Source organism: Capra hircus, chromosome 6 (genome assembly GCF_001704415.2).
Source record: "Capra hircus breed San Clemente chromosome 6, ASM170441v1, whole genome shotgun sequence".
In the NCBI taxonomy this organism is placed as follows: Eukaryota; Metazoa; Chordata; class Mammalia; order Artiodactyla; family Bovidae; genus Capra; species Capra hircus.
This window is the reverse complement of record NC_030813.1, coordinates 45,737,580-45,755,072: the sequence shown is the minus strand read 5'-3', so window position 1 is coordinate 45,755,072 and position 17,493 is coordinate 45,737,580. Positions and strand designations below refer to the sequence as shown.

The 17,493-nt window shown below is 44.3% G+C and overlaps 1 protein-coding gene across 1 annotated transcript in view; it reads left to right on the top strand.

Annotated features, from left to right (window-relative positions):
* Positions 1–17,493, top strand: part of SEL1L3 (SEL1L family member 3) — a 109,978-nt gene that overhangs the window by 13,954 nt on the left and 78,531 nt on the right. The window contains exons 2-3 of the mRNA XM_018049349.1: positions 2,593–3,163; positions 16,286–16,412. Coding sequence (XP_017904838.1) covers positions 2,593–3,163; positions 16,286–16,412 — 698 coding nt within the window. The remainder of the gene's footprint in view (positions 1–2,592; positions 3,164–16,285; positions 16,413–17,493) is intronic.

The window sequence follows — 17,493 nt, the reverse complement described above, 5'->3', positions numbered from 1 at the left end:
GCTGACAAAGTAATGCTCAAAATTCTCCAAGCCAGGCTTCAGCAATATGTGAACCGTGAACTTCCAGATGTTCAGGCTGGATTCAGAAAAACCAGGGGAACCAGAGATCAAATTGCCAACATCCGTCGGATCATTGAAAAAGCAAGAGAGTTCCAGAGAAACATCTGTTTCTGCTTTATTGACTATGCCTAAGCCTTTGACTGTGTGGATCACAACAAACTGTGGAAAATTCTTCAAGAGAGGGGAATACCAGACCACCTTACTTGCCTCCTGAGAAATCTGTATGCAGGTCAAGAAGCAACAGTTACAACCAGACATGAAACAACAGACTGGTTCCAAACAGGGAAAGGAGTACGTCAAGGCTGTGTACTGTCACCTTGCTTATTTAACTTCTACACAGAGTACATCACGCGAAATGCTGGGCTGGATGAAGTACCGGCTGGAATCAAGATTGCCGGAAGAAATATCAATAACCTCAGATATACAGATGACACCACCCTTATGGCAGAAAGCAAAGAAAACTAAAGAGCCTCTTGATGAAAGTGAAAGAGGAGAGTGAAAAAGTTGGCTTAAAACTCAACATTCAGAAAACTAAGATCATGGCATGTGGTCCCATCACTTCATGGCAAATAGATGGGGAAACAATGGAAACAGTGAGAGACTTTATTTTCTTGGGCTCCAAAATTACTGCAGATGGTGACTGCAGCCATGAAATTAAAAGATGCTTGCTTCTTGGAAGGAAAGCTATGACCAACCTAGACAGCATTTTAAGAAGCAGAGACATTACTTTGCCAACAAAGGTCCATCTAGTCAAAGCTATGGTTTATCCAGGAGTCATGTATGGATGTGAGAGTTGTACTATAAAGAAAGCTGAGCACTGAAGAATTGATGCTTTTGAACTGTGGTGTTGGAGAAGACTCTTGAGAGTCCCTTGGACTGCAAGGAGATCCAACCAGTCTATCCTAAAGGAGATCAGTGCTGGATATTCCCTGGATATTCCCTGGACTGACGCTAAAGATGAAGCTCCAATACTTTGGCTGCCTGATTCAAAGAACTGACTTATTGGAAAAGACCCTGATACTGGGAAAGACTGAAGGCAGAAGGAGAAGGGGAATGCAGAGGATGAGATGTTGAATGGTATCACTGACTTGATGGACATGAGTTTGAGCAAGCTGTAGGAGTTGGTGATGGACAGGGAAGCTTGGTGTGCTGCAGTTCATGGAATCGCAATGAGTTGGACATGACTGAGCGACTGAACTAAACTGAGCTGTGTTTTGGATGTCTAAATCACAAAGTCTCATTTAGAGAAGAGCTCTTAGCATCCATCCCTCTGTGCCTCCTAGTCAAAAAGCATTGCCTTGATTTCATGACAAAACTTTCCAGACTTTTTTCTGGAAGGAACGTCTACACTGAGAGGGCCTCATCATTGAAACAAGTAGATAAACCCACAGCTAAAAATCTTTCTTGGCACATCTGGCGCCATCCACGGTGAAAAAAAAATCAGACAACACAGTCTGTGGTCCGAGCCTGCCTATGTGTGATTTGGAGCAACAGAAACTTCCTGCTGGCTCATTTGTAATGTAGGCTTGTCCTGGCTCAGAACTTAACAGAGAAAAAGGGGCCAGGCTGGCATCCCTGATATGTGTTCTCTCGGGCGCCACTTTGAACTCTTCTCCCATCGTCTCATTTGGCTGCTTTTGACTACCATTTGAAGTCAGGACAATAGTTTGAAAATGTCTGCAGCTGGACTGCCTCTTTTCCACTCTAAGGCATGTTCACTGCTACTGTTCAGGATTTGCCCTGAACTAGCTCTTCCATTTGGAAACCAACTCTGGAATGATTGCCATGTAGCTTTGAAAGTCCCGTTTTGATCAGCAGATGCTACTCAGTCTGGGGAGAGAATTTAATGTGGCCTAATCTTCACTTGTGTGCATGTTGGTTTTTCTCCAATTGTTTGGTAGTGCTTTCGACATCCTTTATCTTCCACTTTCATTGCATGATGTAAATGGATATTTTTTTTTCTTCCAGGAATAAAATGATTCATGTATCTGTTAATATGGGCAGTGGGAGGAATTGGGAGATTGGGACTGACATATGTACACTGCTGATACTATGCATAAAGTAGATAACTAGTGAGAACATAGTGTCTAGAACAGGGAACTCTACTCAGCCCTCTGTAGTGACTTAAATGGGAAGTGAATGCAAAAAAGAGGGGATATATATATATATATATATATATGTATAGCCAATTGGCTTTGTTGTACAGTAGAAATGAACACAGCATTGTCAAGCAAATGTGCATGAATGCCAAGTCGATTCAGTCAAGTCCAACTTCGCAACCTTATAGACTATAGCGCACTAGTCTCCTCTATCCATGGGATTCTCCAGGCAAGAATATTGGAGTGGGTTGCCATGCCCTCCTCCAGGGGATCTTCCCGACCCAGGGATGGGACCTGTGTCTTTTATGTCTCTTTCATTGACATGCAGGTTCTTTACCAGTGGCGCCACCCCAGAAGCCCTGTAAAGCACTTAAAATGAAAATTAACAAGAATATGATCATTTTTAAACTTACTTCTTTTCTTTTCTTCTCAGAATTTTGTACCATCTTTAGGGAGGCAGACTTCCCTGACAACGTCAGTGATACCCAGAGCGGAGCAAAGTGTGGCTTACAAAGACTTTATTTATTTCACCATCTTCGAAGGGAATGTTCGCAATGTGTCTGAAGTCTCGGTAGAGTATTTATGCTCTCAGCCTTGTGTTGTCAATTTGGAAGCAGTTGTTTCATCTGAGTTCAGAAGTAGCATTCCCGTGTACAAAAAAAGGTGGAAGAATGAGAAACATCTTCACACCAGCAGAACACAAATTGTACATGTGAAATTCCCGAGCATCATGGTTTACAGAGATGATTATTTCATCAGACACTCCATTTCAGTATCTGTGGTGATACTACGCGCCTGGATTACTCACCAATATAGCAGTGGGGACTTGAATGTTAAATGGGAGGAAAATTTGCTACACGCTGTAGCAAAGAATTACACGCTGTTGAAGACTGTCCCGCCTTTTGAACGCCCTTTCAAAGATCATCAAGTGTGCCTTGAGTGGAACATGGATTATATTTGGAACCTTCGAGCAAACAAGATTCCCCAGTGTCCTCTCGAGAATGGTAGGTCATTTGCCTTGCTAGGAACCTAATGCTCATTTCTTCAGACAGCCTGGATGGGAGGAGAAGGAGTGTATGAGAAAATTCTTATCTTAGCAATCGGGGACACAAGGCAAACTGAGTCTATAATTTTGGACTTTGGGGAGAAAAGGGATAAAATGAAAAGTTGTGAGCAGAGAAAGAGTAGGAGAGAACAGGATTGAAGATGGAGGTGAGAGAGGGACAGAGGGTCATGGAAGGGTGCTTTGAGAGGCTTGAATCTGCTTTACGTTGAAGAGGAACATTAGTGCCACTGAAATAAGGATCTGGAAAATCTTCCTCCTCAGGTCCCTCAAAAAGCCCTCAAGTGTTGGTTTTGGTGCAGAGTTAGCTTGTCAGCCAAGTACCTGAGTTCAACTCCTGGCTCTGCCACTTTCTGCCAGCGTAACTTTGGAACTTTAAGAACCTCAGTTTTCTTATCTGTAAAATGGGATAATAAATAATAATTCCCTCAGGGCAGTGTGGTGAGAATTAAATGAGATGTGCTTGACATATAATCAACACTCAGTAAAAAGTAGTAGGCATAATGATGATAGAATGCAAACTCTATATTTTAATCCAAATGTCACAGGGTCACAGCCACTGAGGGATCAATAGAGGAGGCTCCTATGCCTTTTTTCAGCCTTCTTTAAGTACTGGGGTTGGAGGTCACTGGCTACGTGCATTTGGAAGAAGAGGGCTATAATTCTCTCCATTGTTGCAGGGGGCACCTTGCTATGTGGATATGGAGTGCCTGCCAGCTCTCTGCCCGTCCTGCAACTGGGGGCCTATCCAGGCATGCTCCCAGGCACTCACCCCGAGCCTGGTCATGTTTGCTAAAGTGGGACCCTAGGATCACCTGTATCAGAATCACCCAGGGCTCTTGTTGCAAATGCAGATTCCCATTTCCTGCTTAGACAGGATCTGTCGGGTATCCGGCCCTGGAATTCACATTTTAAATACATTTCCATGACTCTGATGCACCTTAAAGCTTGAGAATCCCTGGAGCAAGGATAGAGCTGGTGGGACTTTGAGTTGAAGTGGCTGGACCCCCAGGCAGACTTGGAGGGTGGAGGAAATACAATGGCAGTGAATATTTCCTGGGGTCACTCCCAAACAACCCAGCATATAATGAAAACAGAATGGACCAGAATAACCATGTGGTGTATAGTTGGTCAGAGGCCACTTGCTGTAGAACCAACACATTTGGCATTTAAAAATACTCTTTATTTTGAAATAAATAGACATTTGCAGGAAATTGCAAAAATGGGATCGAGTCCTTGTTTATTTCCCCCAGCTTCCCCTAACTGACATCTTCCATAACTAGAGTACAATATCAAAACCAGGAAATTGATGCTGATCTAATACTCCTAACTAGACTGCAGACCTTCTTCAGAGTGCACCTGTTTTTACAAGCACTTTTGTGTGTGTGCATAGTTCTAGACAATTTCATCCCACATTTTATTTTATAGTCCTCTTCTGTGTCTGGCTTATGTCTGAGCAGTGCTTTAAACGTAGAGAAATCTGGAAGAAGAATCCCCTTTCTGTCTTTCTGTGTGTGTGTGTGTGTGTGTGTGTGTGTGTGTGTGTGTGAGTGTGCACACTGGGGGTAGGGCAGGATGGGCAGTTAAGCCTCCGAAATAGTCAAGCTGCCTGCGTTTTGATGATCAGTGTACATCCCTCTTCCAGGCAGGGCCCCATGCTAGCATCTGTCTGGAATGCCTTCTGCGGGGATACCTAATTTGTTAAGGAGAAGGCAACACGGGGCACCAGCAGCCACAGTTTTGCTTTGCCTCCGATTGATTTTGTCAGGGCTTAATGATTCCATTTCATGTTTGGCAAATCACATATTTCTCATTGAAGAATGACTGAATCGCAAACTGGAAGTTTTCAAATGAAGTCATTTATGAACCGGCTGAGTTCTTAGGGTGCCCGAACATACCCTTAAAATGAGAAACAGCTTTTCTTTCTTTTGTTGTTCCTTCTCAGTAGTCACTGGGTTCAGGAACAGCACAGTGGGTTTTGTTTCTCCCCACCTCCTTCAGACCGTTACTTTTGGGGCGAGAACCAGTCTAATAAAGGCATAATGCAGAAGAAAACCTTTTCTAAGAGTCAAAATCACTGACAATGGGAGGGGGGCTCCATTCACCTGCAAAACCAGCTATTTGCCAGGCTGAGATTTGTTCACCAGGAAAGGGGAGCACTTCCCCTCCCTGTCTTAAAAAGGAAATCAAAAGAAAGTCTGCCGCAAGCCCCGTGGAAAGTGTCCACGACCTTTGTTCTTGATATCGGCGGCGCAATGGAAGGGGGCCAGGCCTCTGGCTGGTTCCCAGCGGGGGCTTCTTTATTCTGCTCTTGAAGAACAAGAGTCAAGTCCGAACAACAAGGTGGCATTAGTGCGCCGCGGGGGCGCTTTCATGCCTGGCCCCACCGCAGTCTGCCGCCAGCCCTGGTGTGGAGTTGGGGGGACGTTTTCTGTGTCAAGTGCCTGCTGTCCTGCAAGAGCTCTGCGTCTGAACTAAGTACCCCCTGTGACTCGCTTGCATTTTCTTTTCTCTTTCTGAAGAGAGAGCCCAGTCTCGGTGCATACATGTTCCATCTGTGTGGTTGGAGCGCCCCCACCTAAAGTCTTCAGTTAGGCTTCCGGGGCCAGAGCTGTGCACCCTGACACTCTTTGCAGCTCATCATCTCCTGTGCTGGGATTGTGCCAGCCTGGCCGGTGGGCTGGTTTTGGGTGGAGGTGCAGCTGGCTTCCGTCCCACCCTGCTGGGCCAACCTACCCCGGATCAGAAGCTGGCAGCCTTTCAGGACACGTTCGTGCCAAGGCTCGGCCACGTGCCCTGCCAGTGCACCTGTTCTTGCCTTTGGCCAATAGATCCACCCTGCCTGGGCCCCGCTGATCGTCTGTTCCCTCCGGGGGAGGACACCGGGCATTATCCGCTGCCTTGTCACACGTGTGCCTGACTCACGCATGAACTCACCCAGAGAAAGAAATCAACCGCTCGGGCTGGTGGCTCCAGGGGTGCACCTGGACCGCGCGTTCTGTTGTGAGAGGTCAGCTGGCCCTGCGGCCTCCATCTTCAGCCCCGACCGCGTATTCAATCTGTTCACCGCGTGTCTGCTGTCATCCTGGTCTAAGCCACCATTGTCCCTGTCTGGATTCTGGCCGCAGTCTGCAAATGGCCTCCCCGCTGGCCCTTGTCCCCCTACTCAATGGCCCCTGCAGCCAGCTCCTCCCTGATGGAGGAGGGAAGGATCACCCACGTCCCTGGGCATGGCCTGTGGAATCTGTCCCTGTCCCCTTACCGGCCTCATCTCCTGCCACGCTCCCCCTTGCCCATCTGTTCCAGCCATGCAGGCCAGCTTGCTTCTCCCTTGATGTACCAAGTTCATTCCCACTTTGAGACATTTGCATCACTGTCCCCTCCCCCTAACATGCTCCTCCCCTAGATCACTGTGTGACTTGCTCTCTTACTTCCTTGCAACCTCTGCATGAATGTTGTCTTACTGGGGACAGCATCCTGGACCACCTTATCTAAGACGGCAGCCCTACCCGGTTGCTCCCGCCACACCAGTATCCACCTTTTATTTCCTTCATAACCTTAGCTCCCCCAGGCCTTGTAATTGAATATACTGAATGGTTGATTTGCCTGTGGAGTGTCTCTGTACTAGCACACAGGCTCCATAAGGCCTGGTGTGTCTGGTTCTGGTGCCCAGGGTGGCACCCTGTACACAGCAGGCACATGACAACTGCTTGTTGATTGAGGGATGAAGGCTCTTAGCCAAGAGGCAGGGACCCTTTCTCTCTTAGCTTATGTGTGGCCCTCTCACTGTGACAGCCTGTTTCCATGGTAGGGAGCGTGTAGGGTGGGGTCAGCCATGTGCCGTCCGTAGTGCCTGTACACACTGAGGCTTCCCGGGTGGAGAGCGTTTTGCTGCGCTGGTTACGGCTGCAGTGATTCTCCTTTGCAACTACGCATGAGCACAGCTTCACCCCGCACCTGCCCTCTAGCTTGAGTCTGTGATCACTCATCTGTATGCCTTGGCTAACGCATCTCTTTTTACTGGAAGCTGCCACCCCGCCGCCCCCTCAACACTCTCTCTCCCAGCCCCATGGCCATTTTTCATGTTTTCCTAGCAAAATCATAGTCATATTTCAGTAGTCCGCTCAAATTTTCTACTCCTTCCCCACAAAGGTTTCTTCTTTTCTTTTCTTTCCTTTTTTGATTCTCAAATCGGAAATGAACTCTCTGCCCTCCAGCTTCCTCTTGTTCCCTCTTGGTGCTCACCACCCGTTATGATGTGTATCATGTTCAATTCCATAAAGACTGATTGAACAGCTATCCTGCGCCAGTTTCTTTACTAAGTCTGGAGATTCAAAGACGCGGACATGGTCGTTCTCTTTAATGTGGTTATCCACAAGTAAACACAGCTCCCAATAGTAACAGTCACTTTCCCTTACTGAGCACTCACTGTGTGCCAGGAACTGTGCTAAGTGCTTGTGCAAGTATCTAATTTAATACCAGTGCACTACTGTCATTATTTATAGAGGAGGAAACTGACTCGGAGAACGAGAGTAATTGGTCTAAAGCCACACAGCTAATGATCGAACTAGGACTTGAACTCAAGTAGTTTGGTTCCCAAACACCACGCTTAACCACTAAGCTATATTGCCAGGAGATGTCGTGAAGCTATTTGTTTATTTAAGTCACTTATTCATAGAAAAAAGTTACTGAGCAACCTGCGTCTTAGGTACTTTGCAAGGGTTCTTCATAGAGGAAGTGACATTTGAACAGAAATTTTAAGAAAGAGTAGAGTTTCCATAGTCAGAAAAAGAATAAAAGAAAGAACCCATCTGCCAGGGCAGGAGACACAGAGACACAGGTTCGATCCCTGAGTTGAGAAGATCCCTGGAGGAGGGCATGGCCACCCACTCCAGTATTCTTGCCTGGAGAATCCCATGGACAGAGGAGTCTGGCGGGCTGCAGTCCATGGGGTCACAAAGAGTCGGACATGAATGAAACAACTTAGCATTCACGCACGCACATCTAGGCAGAAGAGGAGAAAAAGAGAAAGTAATGCAGTCTGATGCGGGAATGGGGACGAGCCTGCAACCCTTGGAATGAGGGATGGCAAATGGGTTTCATCTTGCTTGCCAGCTCAGAGCAATGGGGGTGGCTACCTAGAGCACAGTGCTGAGAAGGATTCTGAGGCCGAGTCTGTGCTTAGTGAGAGAGACGCCGTGTAGATTGATTACCAGTGTCTGCCACAGGTGGAAGTGTGGAGTAGCCGCACTTGAGCTTTTGTTCAGGTAGACTCTCAAGTGTGAGATGGGCAGTTCCAGAAAGAAGACTGGAAAGGCAAGTTGGGGCGACACTTTGGAGTTCCTTAAATGCCATGCTCAGATGTAGCAAGCATTTTGTTCTACTTCCACCTGCTGCACGCTCAGTCCAGCTCTGACCCCGTGGACTGTAGCCAACCAGACTCCTCTGTCCATGGGACCTCCAGGCAAGAACACTGGAGTGGACTGTTGTGCCCTCCTCCAGGGATCTCTTATGTCTGCTACACTGGTACTTCCACCTAGACGAAGATTTTTCTGACTTTCCCTCTTAGGTCAGAAACTGGCAGTCTTCTTCTCTACTCTCTTTTTCTTCCACCAGAAATTCATTCTCATTTTCAGACCTAATGGATTGTAAGTAAGATTTCCTTATAACAAAATTCGTTTACAACAAAATCATAGAAGAGTAAGTCAAATTTTGGAGACAGACTTTACATGTCTCTGTGAAAATATCAGTTTATTCAGTGGAACAATTCAAGTTAATGATATGATGATGCTTTTTGTAATGATAAGAACTACAAATGTGACACTCTTAGAGACAAAAGAGACTTCTTTCTTTCCCCCAGGTAATCACTGTAGACTGGGATTTTTCAGTAATGCCATTAATGAATGCCTAGCGTCTGCATTGCCCTTTATGATTTTCAAGTCACTTTTTCCATGCGCAGTGTCTCATTTAACCCTCATAAGAGCCCCGGGGGCGGACAGTAGTTTCATTCTCTTTTTACAGAGGTGAAAATTGAGGCTCTGGGAACTTGTTTAATGGAGTCCAAGTTCTTTCAACTTTGCTAAGCTGCTTCTCTGACGTATGCTAAAACAATTCCAACCCAGGTTATACATTAGAAGGAATACACTTTTGTCTAAGTTGAATTTTGATTGGCATGAATCACCTTGTTTTCCTCACCCACTGGACTTTGCCTCTTTGAAGTGGATTGAACCGCTGGGGCGCCCAGGGCGGGGCAGGCCTCTGCGCGGGGCAGGCCTCTGCGTGTGGCAGGCTCCTTCTCCCTACCTGCATGGAAAAGCCCAGAGATGTTCTTTTCTCTTGTAGCCAACAAAGTAATACATGTACCTGGTTAAAAAATTCAGAGAGTGTTAAAAGGTTTGGGGGAAGAGTAAATTCCTACCTGCCCCAGTCTTTTGGTCCTATTTCTTAGAGGCAAGCTCAGTAACACTAGATTCTGTGTTTCCTTCCAGGGATGTTCTCTGCCCATATAATCATTAGGCTGATAGACCCTTCTCTTCTTACACACATGGGAAGATACTAAAGATTCTGCTTTGCACTCATTAACAATATGGCAGAAGTTTTTTCTATGTCAGTACAGGAAACATGACCACGTTCTTTGCAATAGCTCCCTAGCATTGCATTGCCTGGCAGTCCATAATTTATTTGCCCTGTCCTCTGTTGATGGTCATGCCGGTCATCTTTTGTCTTTTATTGTTAGCAACAAGGTTTCTGTAAGCACCTCTGCATGTGTATCTTTGTACACACAAATAAATATGTTTGGAGGATAAATTCCTGGGAGTGGAATTTAGTCTTAAGACTCCTAGTGTTGAACATCTTACAGGCTTCCTTAGCCACTCACTTCTTTGCTTAGTGCCCTTTGCAGGGATAAATTCCAACCTAAATCATACTTGCTAGAAAGTAGAATTTTTTGTTCCCAAGCTTTGGCTTTAAGGACAATAAAACTCCCAATCACCACTTTCTGTTCAGTGTCCTGCGTTTGGAAAGAAGATTGAGTTATCATCATTCTAACTTTACTTCTCTGGGTTGGAAAATCGTAGCTTATTTTCCTCCAAGTTCCCCTTACAGACTTTTAGCCTCAGGAACATCCCCTGGAGAAGGAAATGGCAACCCCCTCCAGTATTCTTGCCTGGAAAATCCCAGGGATAGAGGGACCTGATGGGCTATTGTCTGTGGGGTTGCAAAGAGTCAGACACGACAGAGTGATTAAACAACAGCAAAACAATGACTTCTTTGCCTCAAGACTATCTCTAAAGAAACGTGAAAGTGAAAGTCACTCAGTGGTGTCCGACTCTTTGCCATCCCTTGGGCTGTAGACTGCCAGGCTCTTCTGTCCATGAATTCTCCAGGCCAGAGTACTAAAGTGGGTAGCCGTTCTCTTCTCCAGAGGCTCTTCCCAACCCAGGGATCAAACCCAGGTCTCCCCTATTGCAGGCAATTCTTTATTGTCTGCGACAGAATTTCTCCACAAAAGGACTGAGGGTTTCAGCTGCATCACTGTGGTGTATTTGAAGCTCATACTAAATAGAGCTTTGTTATGTAGAAACAGGAACTTCCCCAAAGCAGGTATCCCTGTCAGGATTCTGAGCATTCTGTTGAACTAGAGAATGGGCTGTGTAACCCCCCAGCCACCCCACTTAGGGTAATCAGTTCAGTTCAGTTCAGTCACTCAGCTGTGTCCGACTCTTTGCGACCCTGTGGACTGCAGCCCACCAGGCTTCCCTGTCCATCACCAACTCCTACAGCTTGCTCAAACTCATGTCCATCGAGTCGGTGATGCCATCTAACATCTCATCTGCATTCCCCTTCTCCTCTTGCCTTCAGTCTTTCCCCACATCAGAGTCTTTTCCAATGAGTCAGTTCTTTGCATCAGGTGGCCAAAATATTGGAGCTTCATCTTCAGCATCAGTCCTTCCAGTGAACACCCAGGACTGATTTCCTTTAGGATGGACTAGTTTAATATCCTTGCTGTCCAAAGGACTCTCAAGAATCTTCTCCAACACCAGTTCAAAAGCTTCAATTCTTCAGCACTCAGCTTTCTTTATAGTCCAACTCTCACATCCATACATGACTCCTGGATAAACCATAGCTTTGACTAGATGGATCTTTGTCGGCAAAGTAATGTCTCTGCTTCTTAAAATGCTGTCTAGGTTGGTCATAGCTTTCCTTCCAAGAAGCAAGCGTCTTTTAATTTCATGGCTGCAGTCACCATCTGCAGTGATTTTGGAGCCCAAGAAAATAAAGTCTCTCACTGTTTCCATTGTTTCCCATCTATTTGCCATGAAGTGATGGCACATGCCATGATCTTAGTTTTCTGAATGTTGAGTTTTAAGCCAACTTTTTCACTCTCCTCTTTCACTTTCATCAAGAGGCTCTTTAGTTTTCTTTGCTTTCTGCCATAAGGGTGGTGTCATCTGCATATCTGAGGTTATTAATATTTCTTCTGGCAATCTTGATTCCAGCTGGGGTGTCATCCAGCCTGGCATTTCACATGATGTACTTTGCATAGAAGTTAAATAAGCAGGGTGATAATATACAGCCTTGACGTACTCCTTTCCCTGTTTGGAACCAGTTCGTTGTTCCATGTCTGGTTGTAACTGTTGCTTCTTGACCTACATACAGATTTCTCAGGAGGCAGGTCAGGTGGTCTGGTATTCCCATCTCCTGAAAAGTTTTCCACAGTTTGTTGTGATCCACCCAGTCAGAGGCTTTGGCGTAATCAATAAAGCAGTAGATGTTTTTCTGGAATTCTTTTGCTTTTTCGATGATCCAGTGGATGTTGGCAATTTGATCTCTGGTTCCTATGCCTTTTCTAAATCCAGCCTGAACATCTGGAAGTTCATGGTTCACATACTGTTGAAGCCTGGCTTGGAGAATTTCGAGTGTTACTTTGCCAGCATGTGAGATGAGTGCAATTGTGTGGTAGTTTGAGCATTCTTTGGCATTGCCTTTCTTTGGGATTGGAATGAAAACTGACCTTTACCAGTCCTGTGGCCACTGCTGAGTTTTCCAAATGTGATGGCATATTGAGTGCAGCACTTTCACAGAATCATCTTTTAGGATTTGAAATATCTCCACTGGGATTCCACCACCTCCACTAGCTTTGTTCATAGTGATGCTTCCTAAGGCCCACTTGACTCTGCATTCCAGGATGTCTGGCTCTAGGTAAGTGACCACACCATTGTGGTTATCTGGGTCATGAAGATATCTTTTTTGTATAGTTCTTCTGTGTATTCTTGCCACCTCTTCTTAATATCTTCTGCTACTGTTAGGTCCATACCATTTCTGTCCTTTTTGTGCTCATCTTTTTTTTTTTTTAATGTCACTCAGGGTAATATATATATATATTTAAAATATCACTCAGGGTGATATTAAAAGCATTTGACAAATAGTACGAGGTGGGGGGTGGCCCAGGCAGGCTCCTCCAGGCACTGGCCCTGGTGCTGAAACAGGATGTGCTGAATATCGTTACTGAGCCAGATTCTACTCTGAAGGAGAAGCCAGAGTGGGTATTGTGTGTGTGTTGGGGCACATCACCTAAACAATAAGGACATATTTCAGTATTTTAACAGCCAGTAGAGCCTCACATGGGCATGCCAGCTGAACATCAGCCCTAGTTCTCTCTGGAAGGACTAGTGAGATGTGATGTGGTTTAATAACAAGCACATTGGTTTGCAGTGGGAGACCAGGTTTGAGTCATACCTGGGTCTCTTGTTAGTTATACGACCTTTAACAAGACATGAACACTTCTCTTGTCTCCAAATGAAGGAGTTTGCACCATGTTAAATCTAATGCTTCTCCTTGCTCTAAAATTTGAGGAAACAAAGCAATAACAGTGGCCAAGGGAGTGGGTTTCAAACCTGAACTGATCCTATGGCATTTCGTGTTTATGTCCCAGTGATGCCTCTTCCCCATGTAACTTCCTCATTCAAGATTAGCCAAGAGAAATGGATCTGAAAAAAGACATTTAATTTTTGACTTGGGAGGCATGGGGAACATCGTAGAATGATGGAACATGATGGGTGAAAGAGACACAGATGCAGATCCCGATTTGGCCACAGCTGTGTTCATTTGTTCATTCATCCATTCACTCTCTAAATGTTTTCTGAGCCTCTATCATGTTTGGGCCACTGTTCTGGCTCTGAGGATGGATTAAAGAATGAAGTAAAGTCCTTGCTGCCCTGGAGCTTACATTCTATGTTAGCAATTAATTTAACCTCTTTGAGCCCATGTTTTGAAGTCGAGTTTTCCTACCTGTAAATCCTTCAATGGGCAGTGGCATTGTTACTGCAGTTTCCCATTTAATGCCTATGCCAGTCATCACAAATCAGTTATAGCAGTCCAAGCAGCCAGTCAATTACTGGAGGATGTTATTTATCCTGGGCTAATATTTTATGTTGATGCATTTTATGTAGAAGAATTCTCAAGTCTTTCCCTACTCCAAAATGTTTCATTTTTTTTCATTATTTCTAACGAAATGGGAAGACAATATTGTACTGAGGGAACCTGTAATAGAACTCCAAATCATAGAACTATTATTAAAGCTACAGATTTTACAAGAAAACCATCATCACTTTGGTTTTGTTGGACACAAAAGATATGTGTTATAGTAAAATTATTTTAGATCTTTGGGCCTTAGATTTTCCCTCCACAGTCTTTTGCTGCAAGTTCTCGTATTCAACTAGCTTTGCTTTGATCCCTGGATAAAGGAAAGGCTCATCAACATTCACTTTTGACTCCTTTCACTTTGGAAACCTCCTTTATGAAACCTCCTTTTACTGTAGTCAGATGGGGCAGAATCAAATCCTGCTCATTCTGATAAATTTTTCTACTATATACTAGATAACAGCAGTCACAAGCAGAAGGCTTTCCAGGGGGCTAACATGGCCATCTGGTCTCCTATGTTTTGCTCACCACTGTGGAAGCCAGCCAAGGTTGGGCTGACATCAACCTCTTGGTCAGTTTTTTTCCTTGGATTCTGAAGACACCCTTGCAGTATTTCCATTTCTAATCCTCTTTCCTGGCTCCCATAACTGACCAGCAAGTCCAACGTGCTCACATCGAGCTCAAATTGCAAAGAAAAAAGTTTGAAGTATTTCTGTTGGAATTAATAACTCCACCCTTTTGGGTTTCTAAATGTATCTCTGAGACTATGAAAACATCACTCTTATGATTTTCAAGTTATAATGAACTAGAGGGACCTCTTTATATATTGAAGCATTTTTCCCCAATGAGGAATGAGAGCTGGGATGTCCTCTATCCCAGGCTGAGGCTCCTATAATTTTTGCCAATATTGTCATTTGGTAACTTGCCCAGAAGTCAACTCTTCCCTCTCTAAGAAGACCAGGAAAGCAGATTATTTCCAGCATTTAAACAGAGACCTTTAGACCAGGAGCATTTTAAGAAAGAGAAAAGATGATCTTTATTTCTATGTTGAACTCAGTGAATTAATTTTTCTTTGAAGTGGGGTGGAGTATGGGAAATAAAAAAAATCCATATTAACCTTTTAGACCTTAAATACAGATGAAATAACTCAGTTTTCTCTATAAGATTTGTTACAGGTACTCCTCTTTTCTAGAGCCGCAGAACTCTCCCACATGTGCAAAATAAAGAGGAAGACTCTAGTTTTTTTTTTTGTTTTATTGATTCTTTAAAAAAATTATTTATTTTTAATTGAAGTTTAATTGCTTTACAGTATTGTGTTGTTTTCTGCCAAACATCAATATGACTTATCCATAGGTTTATTCATGTCCCCTCCCGCTTGAACATCCTTCCCACCTCTCTCTCCATCCCACCCCTCTAGGTTGTTACCAAAGACTCTAGTTTTAAAGGGTATAGTGTTTTGCCTGAACAAAAGAAACCACTCATTATACACAATTCCACTCATTACACAACAATTTCAATATTTAATAGAAGACTATTTAACTTAATTTCAATATGCAGTCATTAAAAGAAAAGAAAGAACCATTAGAGAGAAGTAGTAGTATATTCATCACCAAATTGGGCCGAAACCTACATCCAGACTTGAACAGTGCTGGTAAGTCCTGAATGACAGCAATCTGGAGTCCTAGTTGGGAAGAAGGTCCTGGGCTGTGTGTTCACTCTGCAAGTAAGAGTTCAAATTGCAGTTTTCGCAGTTCTCATTTACAACCCCAGGCTGCAATCTGATATCATCATCGGTTTGCATTCAGAAATGCAGCTCTTATTTTTCTTTAACTTTTACAATGCCCTCTGTTTCACCTTGTGAGTCAGAAGACTTCTTAGACCCCAAGTGAAAGAGTGAAAGTTGCTCAGTCATGTTGAACTCTTTGTGACTACATGGACTATACAGTCCATGGAATTCTCCAGGCCAGAATACTGGAGTGGGCAGCCATTCCCTTCTCCAAGGGATCTTCCCAACCCAGGGATCAAACCCAGGTCTCCTGCATTGCAGGCAAATTCTTTACCAGCTGAGCCACAGGAGAAGTCCTAGGCGGCTCAAGAAATTCCAGGACCCACTCCCTTTCTTACCTAAAGTGCAACTTGACTTGCTGAACAACTATATATATACATTTACATATTTATTTATTTATTTAACAGCAGTACGGACCATAGTAGATGGTACTTAAGTGTTAACTGTTAGTATTATTACACAAATTCAAAATGCTTTTCATAGCATTAGACGGGCAGGATGTGAGGTAGTTAAGCACATGGAATCTAAGCTAGAAACTTGACATTTTGTTCTACTACTTATTAGCTCTGTTACCTTAGGCAAGTTATTTTATCTCTCTATACTTCAGGCTTTTCATCTGTAGAGTGGGACTAATGAAGACTCTCCTTTGTAGGGTTGCTATGGACATGAATTGAGATATCTCTGTAGAGTGCTTCTTGGGTGCCTGGCATATATTCAGGGTGCCATAAATGTTTGCTGATATTTTCAGACTTAAATGTTTGATTGGAGCTAGGCAATAAGTTCCAGAAAGAATGTGATGTTGAAAGCCGAGTTTTTCTGGAAATAATTTAAAGTCAGCTGTCTTGCTGTTTACAGATATGGTTACCCTCCTGGGATTTCTCTATGCCTCCAGTGGAGAAAACACAGGCATTGTGAAGAAGTTCCTGAGATTTCAGAATCGAGAGTTGGAGGCCACCCGACGCCAGCGGATAGATTACCCAGTGTAAGAAGGGGCTGGTGATGGGAGGCCAGTGCGGCCATAGTGTTCTTTTTATCTGAGGATCAGAGCAGGCTGATCTGACTCACACGCTGAGTCACTCAAACATGTCTGACTCTTTGTGACCCCAAGGACTGTAACCCACCAGGATCCTCTGTCCATGGGATTTTTCAGGCAAGAAATACTGGAGTGGGTTGCCATTTTCTTCTCTAGGGAATCTACCTTACCCAGGTACTGAACTTGCATCTCCTGTGTCTTCTGCATTGCAGGCAGATTTTTTACCTGCTGAACCACCTGGGAAGTCTAGAGCAGGCTAGTGGACCCACTTAGGAGGACCTACCTTTGTATTATGCTTTGAGGAAATGATGAGATCTACATAGCTTAGGCAGAATTTGTGGACCCAAAAACTTCAGCATTTGGAAATCATTCTCTCACTTAGCAATCCTCAGTTTGCCTCGGAATGACTGGTATGCCATTCCTGGGAATGACCTAAGTAAGGGAGTCAGGTGTTGGAGCCTGAGGCTTTGCAAGGTGTCAGATGCAGCCAGCCACAGCCCTGCCAGATTGCAACCTTTGGTTTGCTTTTTCTGCCTTGGGAGATTGGATGAGCTGTTTGAATCTCATAACGTCTGATCTCCTCCATTGATTTCAGCAAAACCCAGATATATATATATATATATATATATATATATATATATTTTTTTTTCCTTCTGCTGAATTGAAGATGCTGAAAATGGTTCGTGGTTCACCTCAGACCGGATGGATTCAGCAGAGTGATTTAATTCTTCCCATGCTGTTGGCTGTAGAAAGATCTTGAGTCACTTTACTAAGCGTATGTTCTTGCTAAGCTTCCTTGTAATAACTTATCTTCATGAGCTTGCTCAGCTGGGTGGGTCAGAAGGGAGCTGTGTGGCACCATCTGTTTGTATATCTTACACTGATTTGGAGGCCAGATTATAAAGCCCAGAATATTCTAATATACTAAGGTCTTGTTGGGATGAATCCCCAAAGAATCTGGAGCTGCTGCCACTTTAACCCAAACTGTGAATTGGTTTTTGGGGAAATGGAGAGCATTCTCTGTATTGGT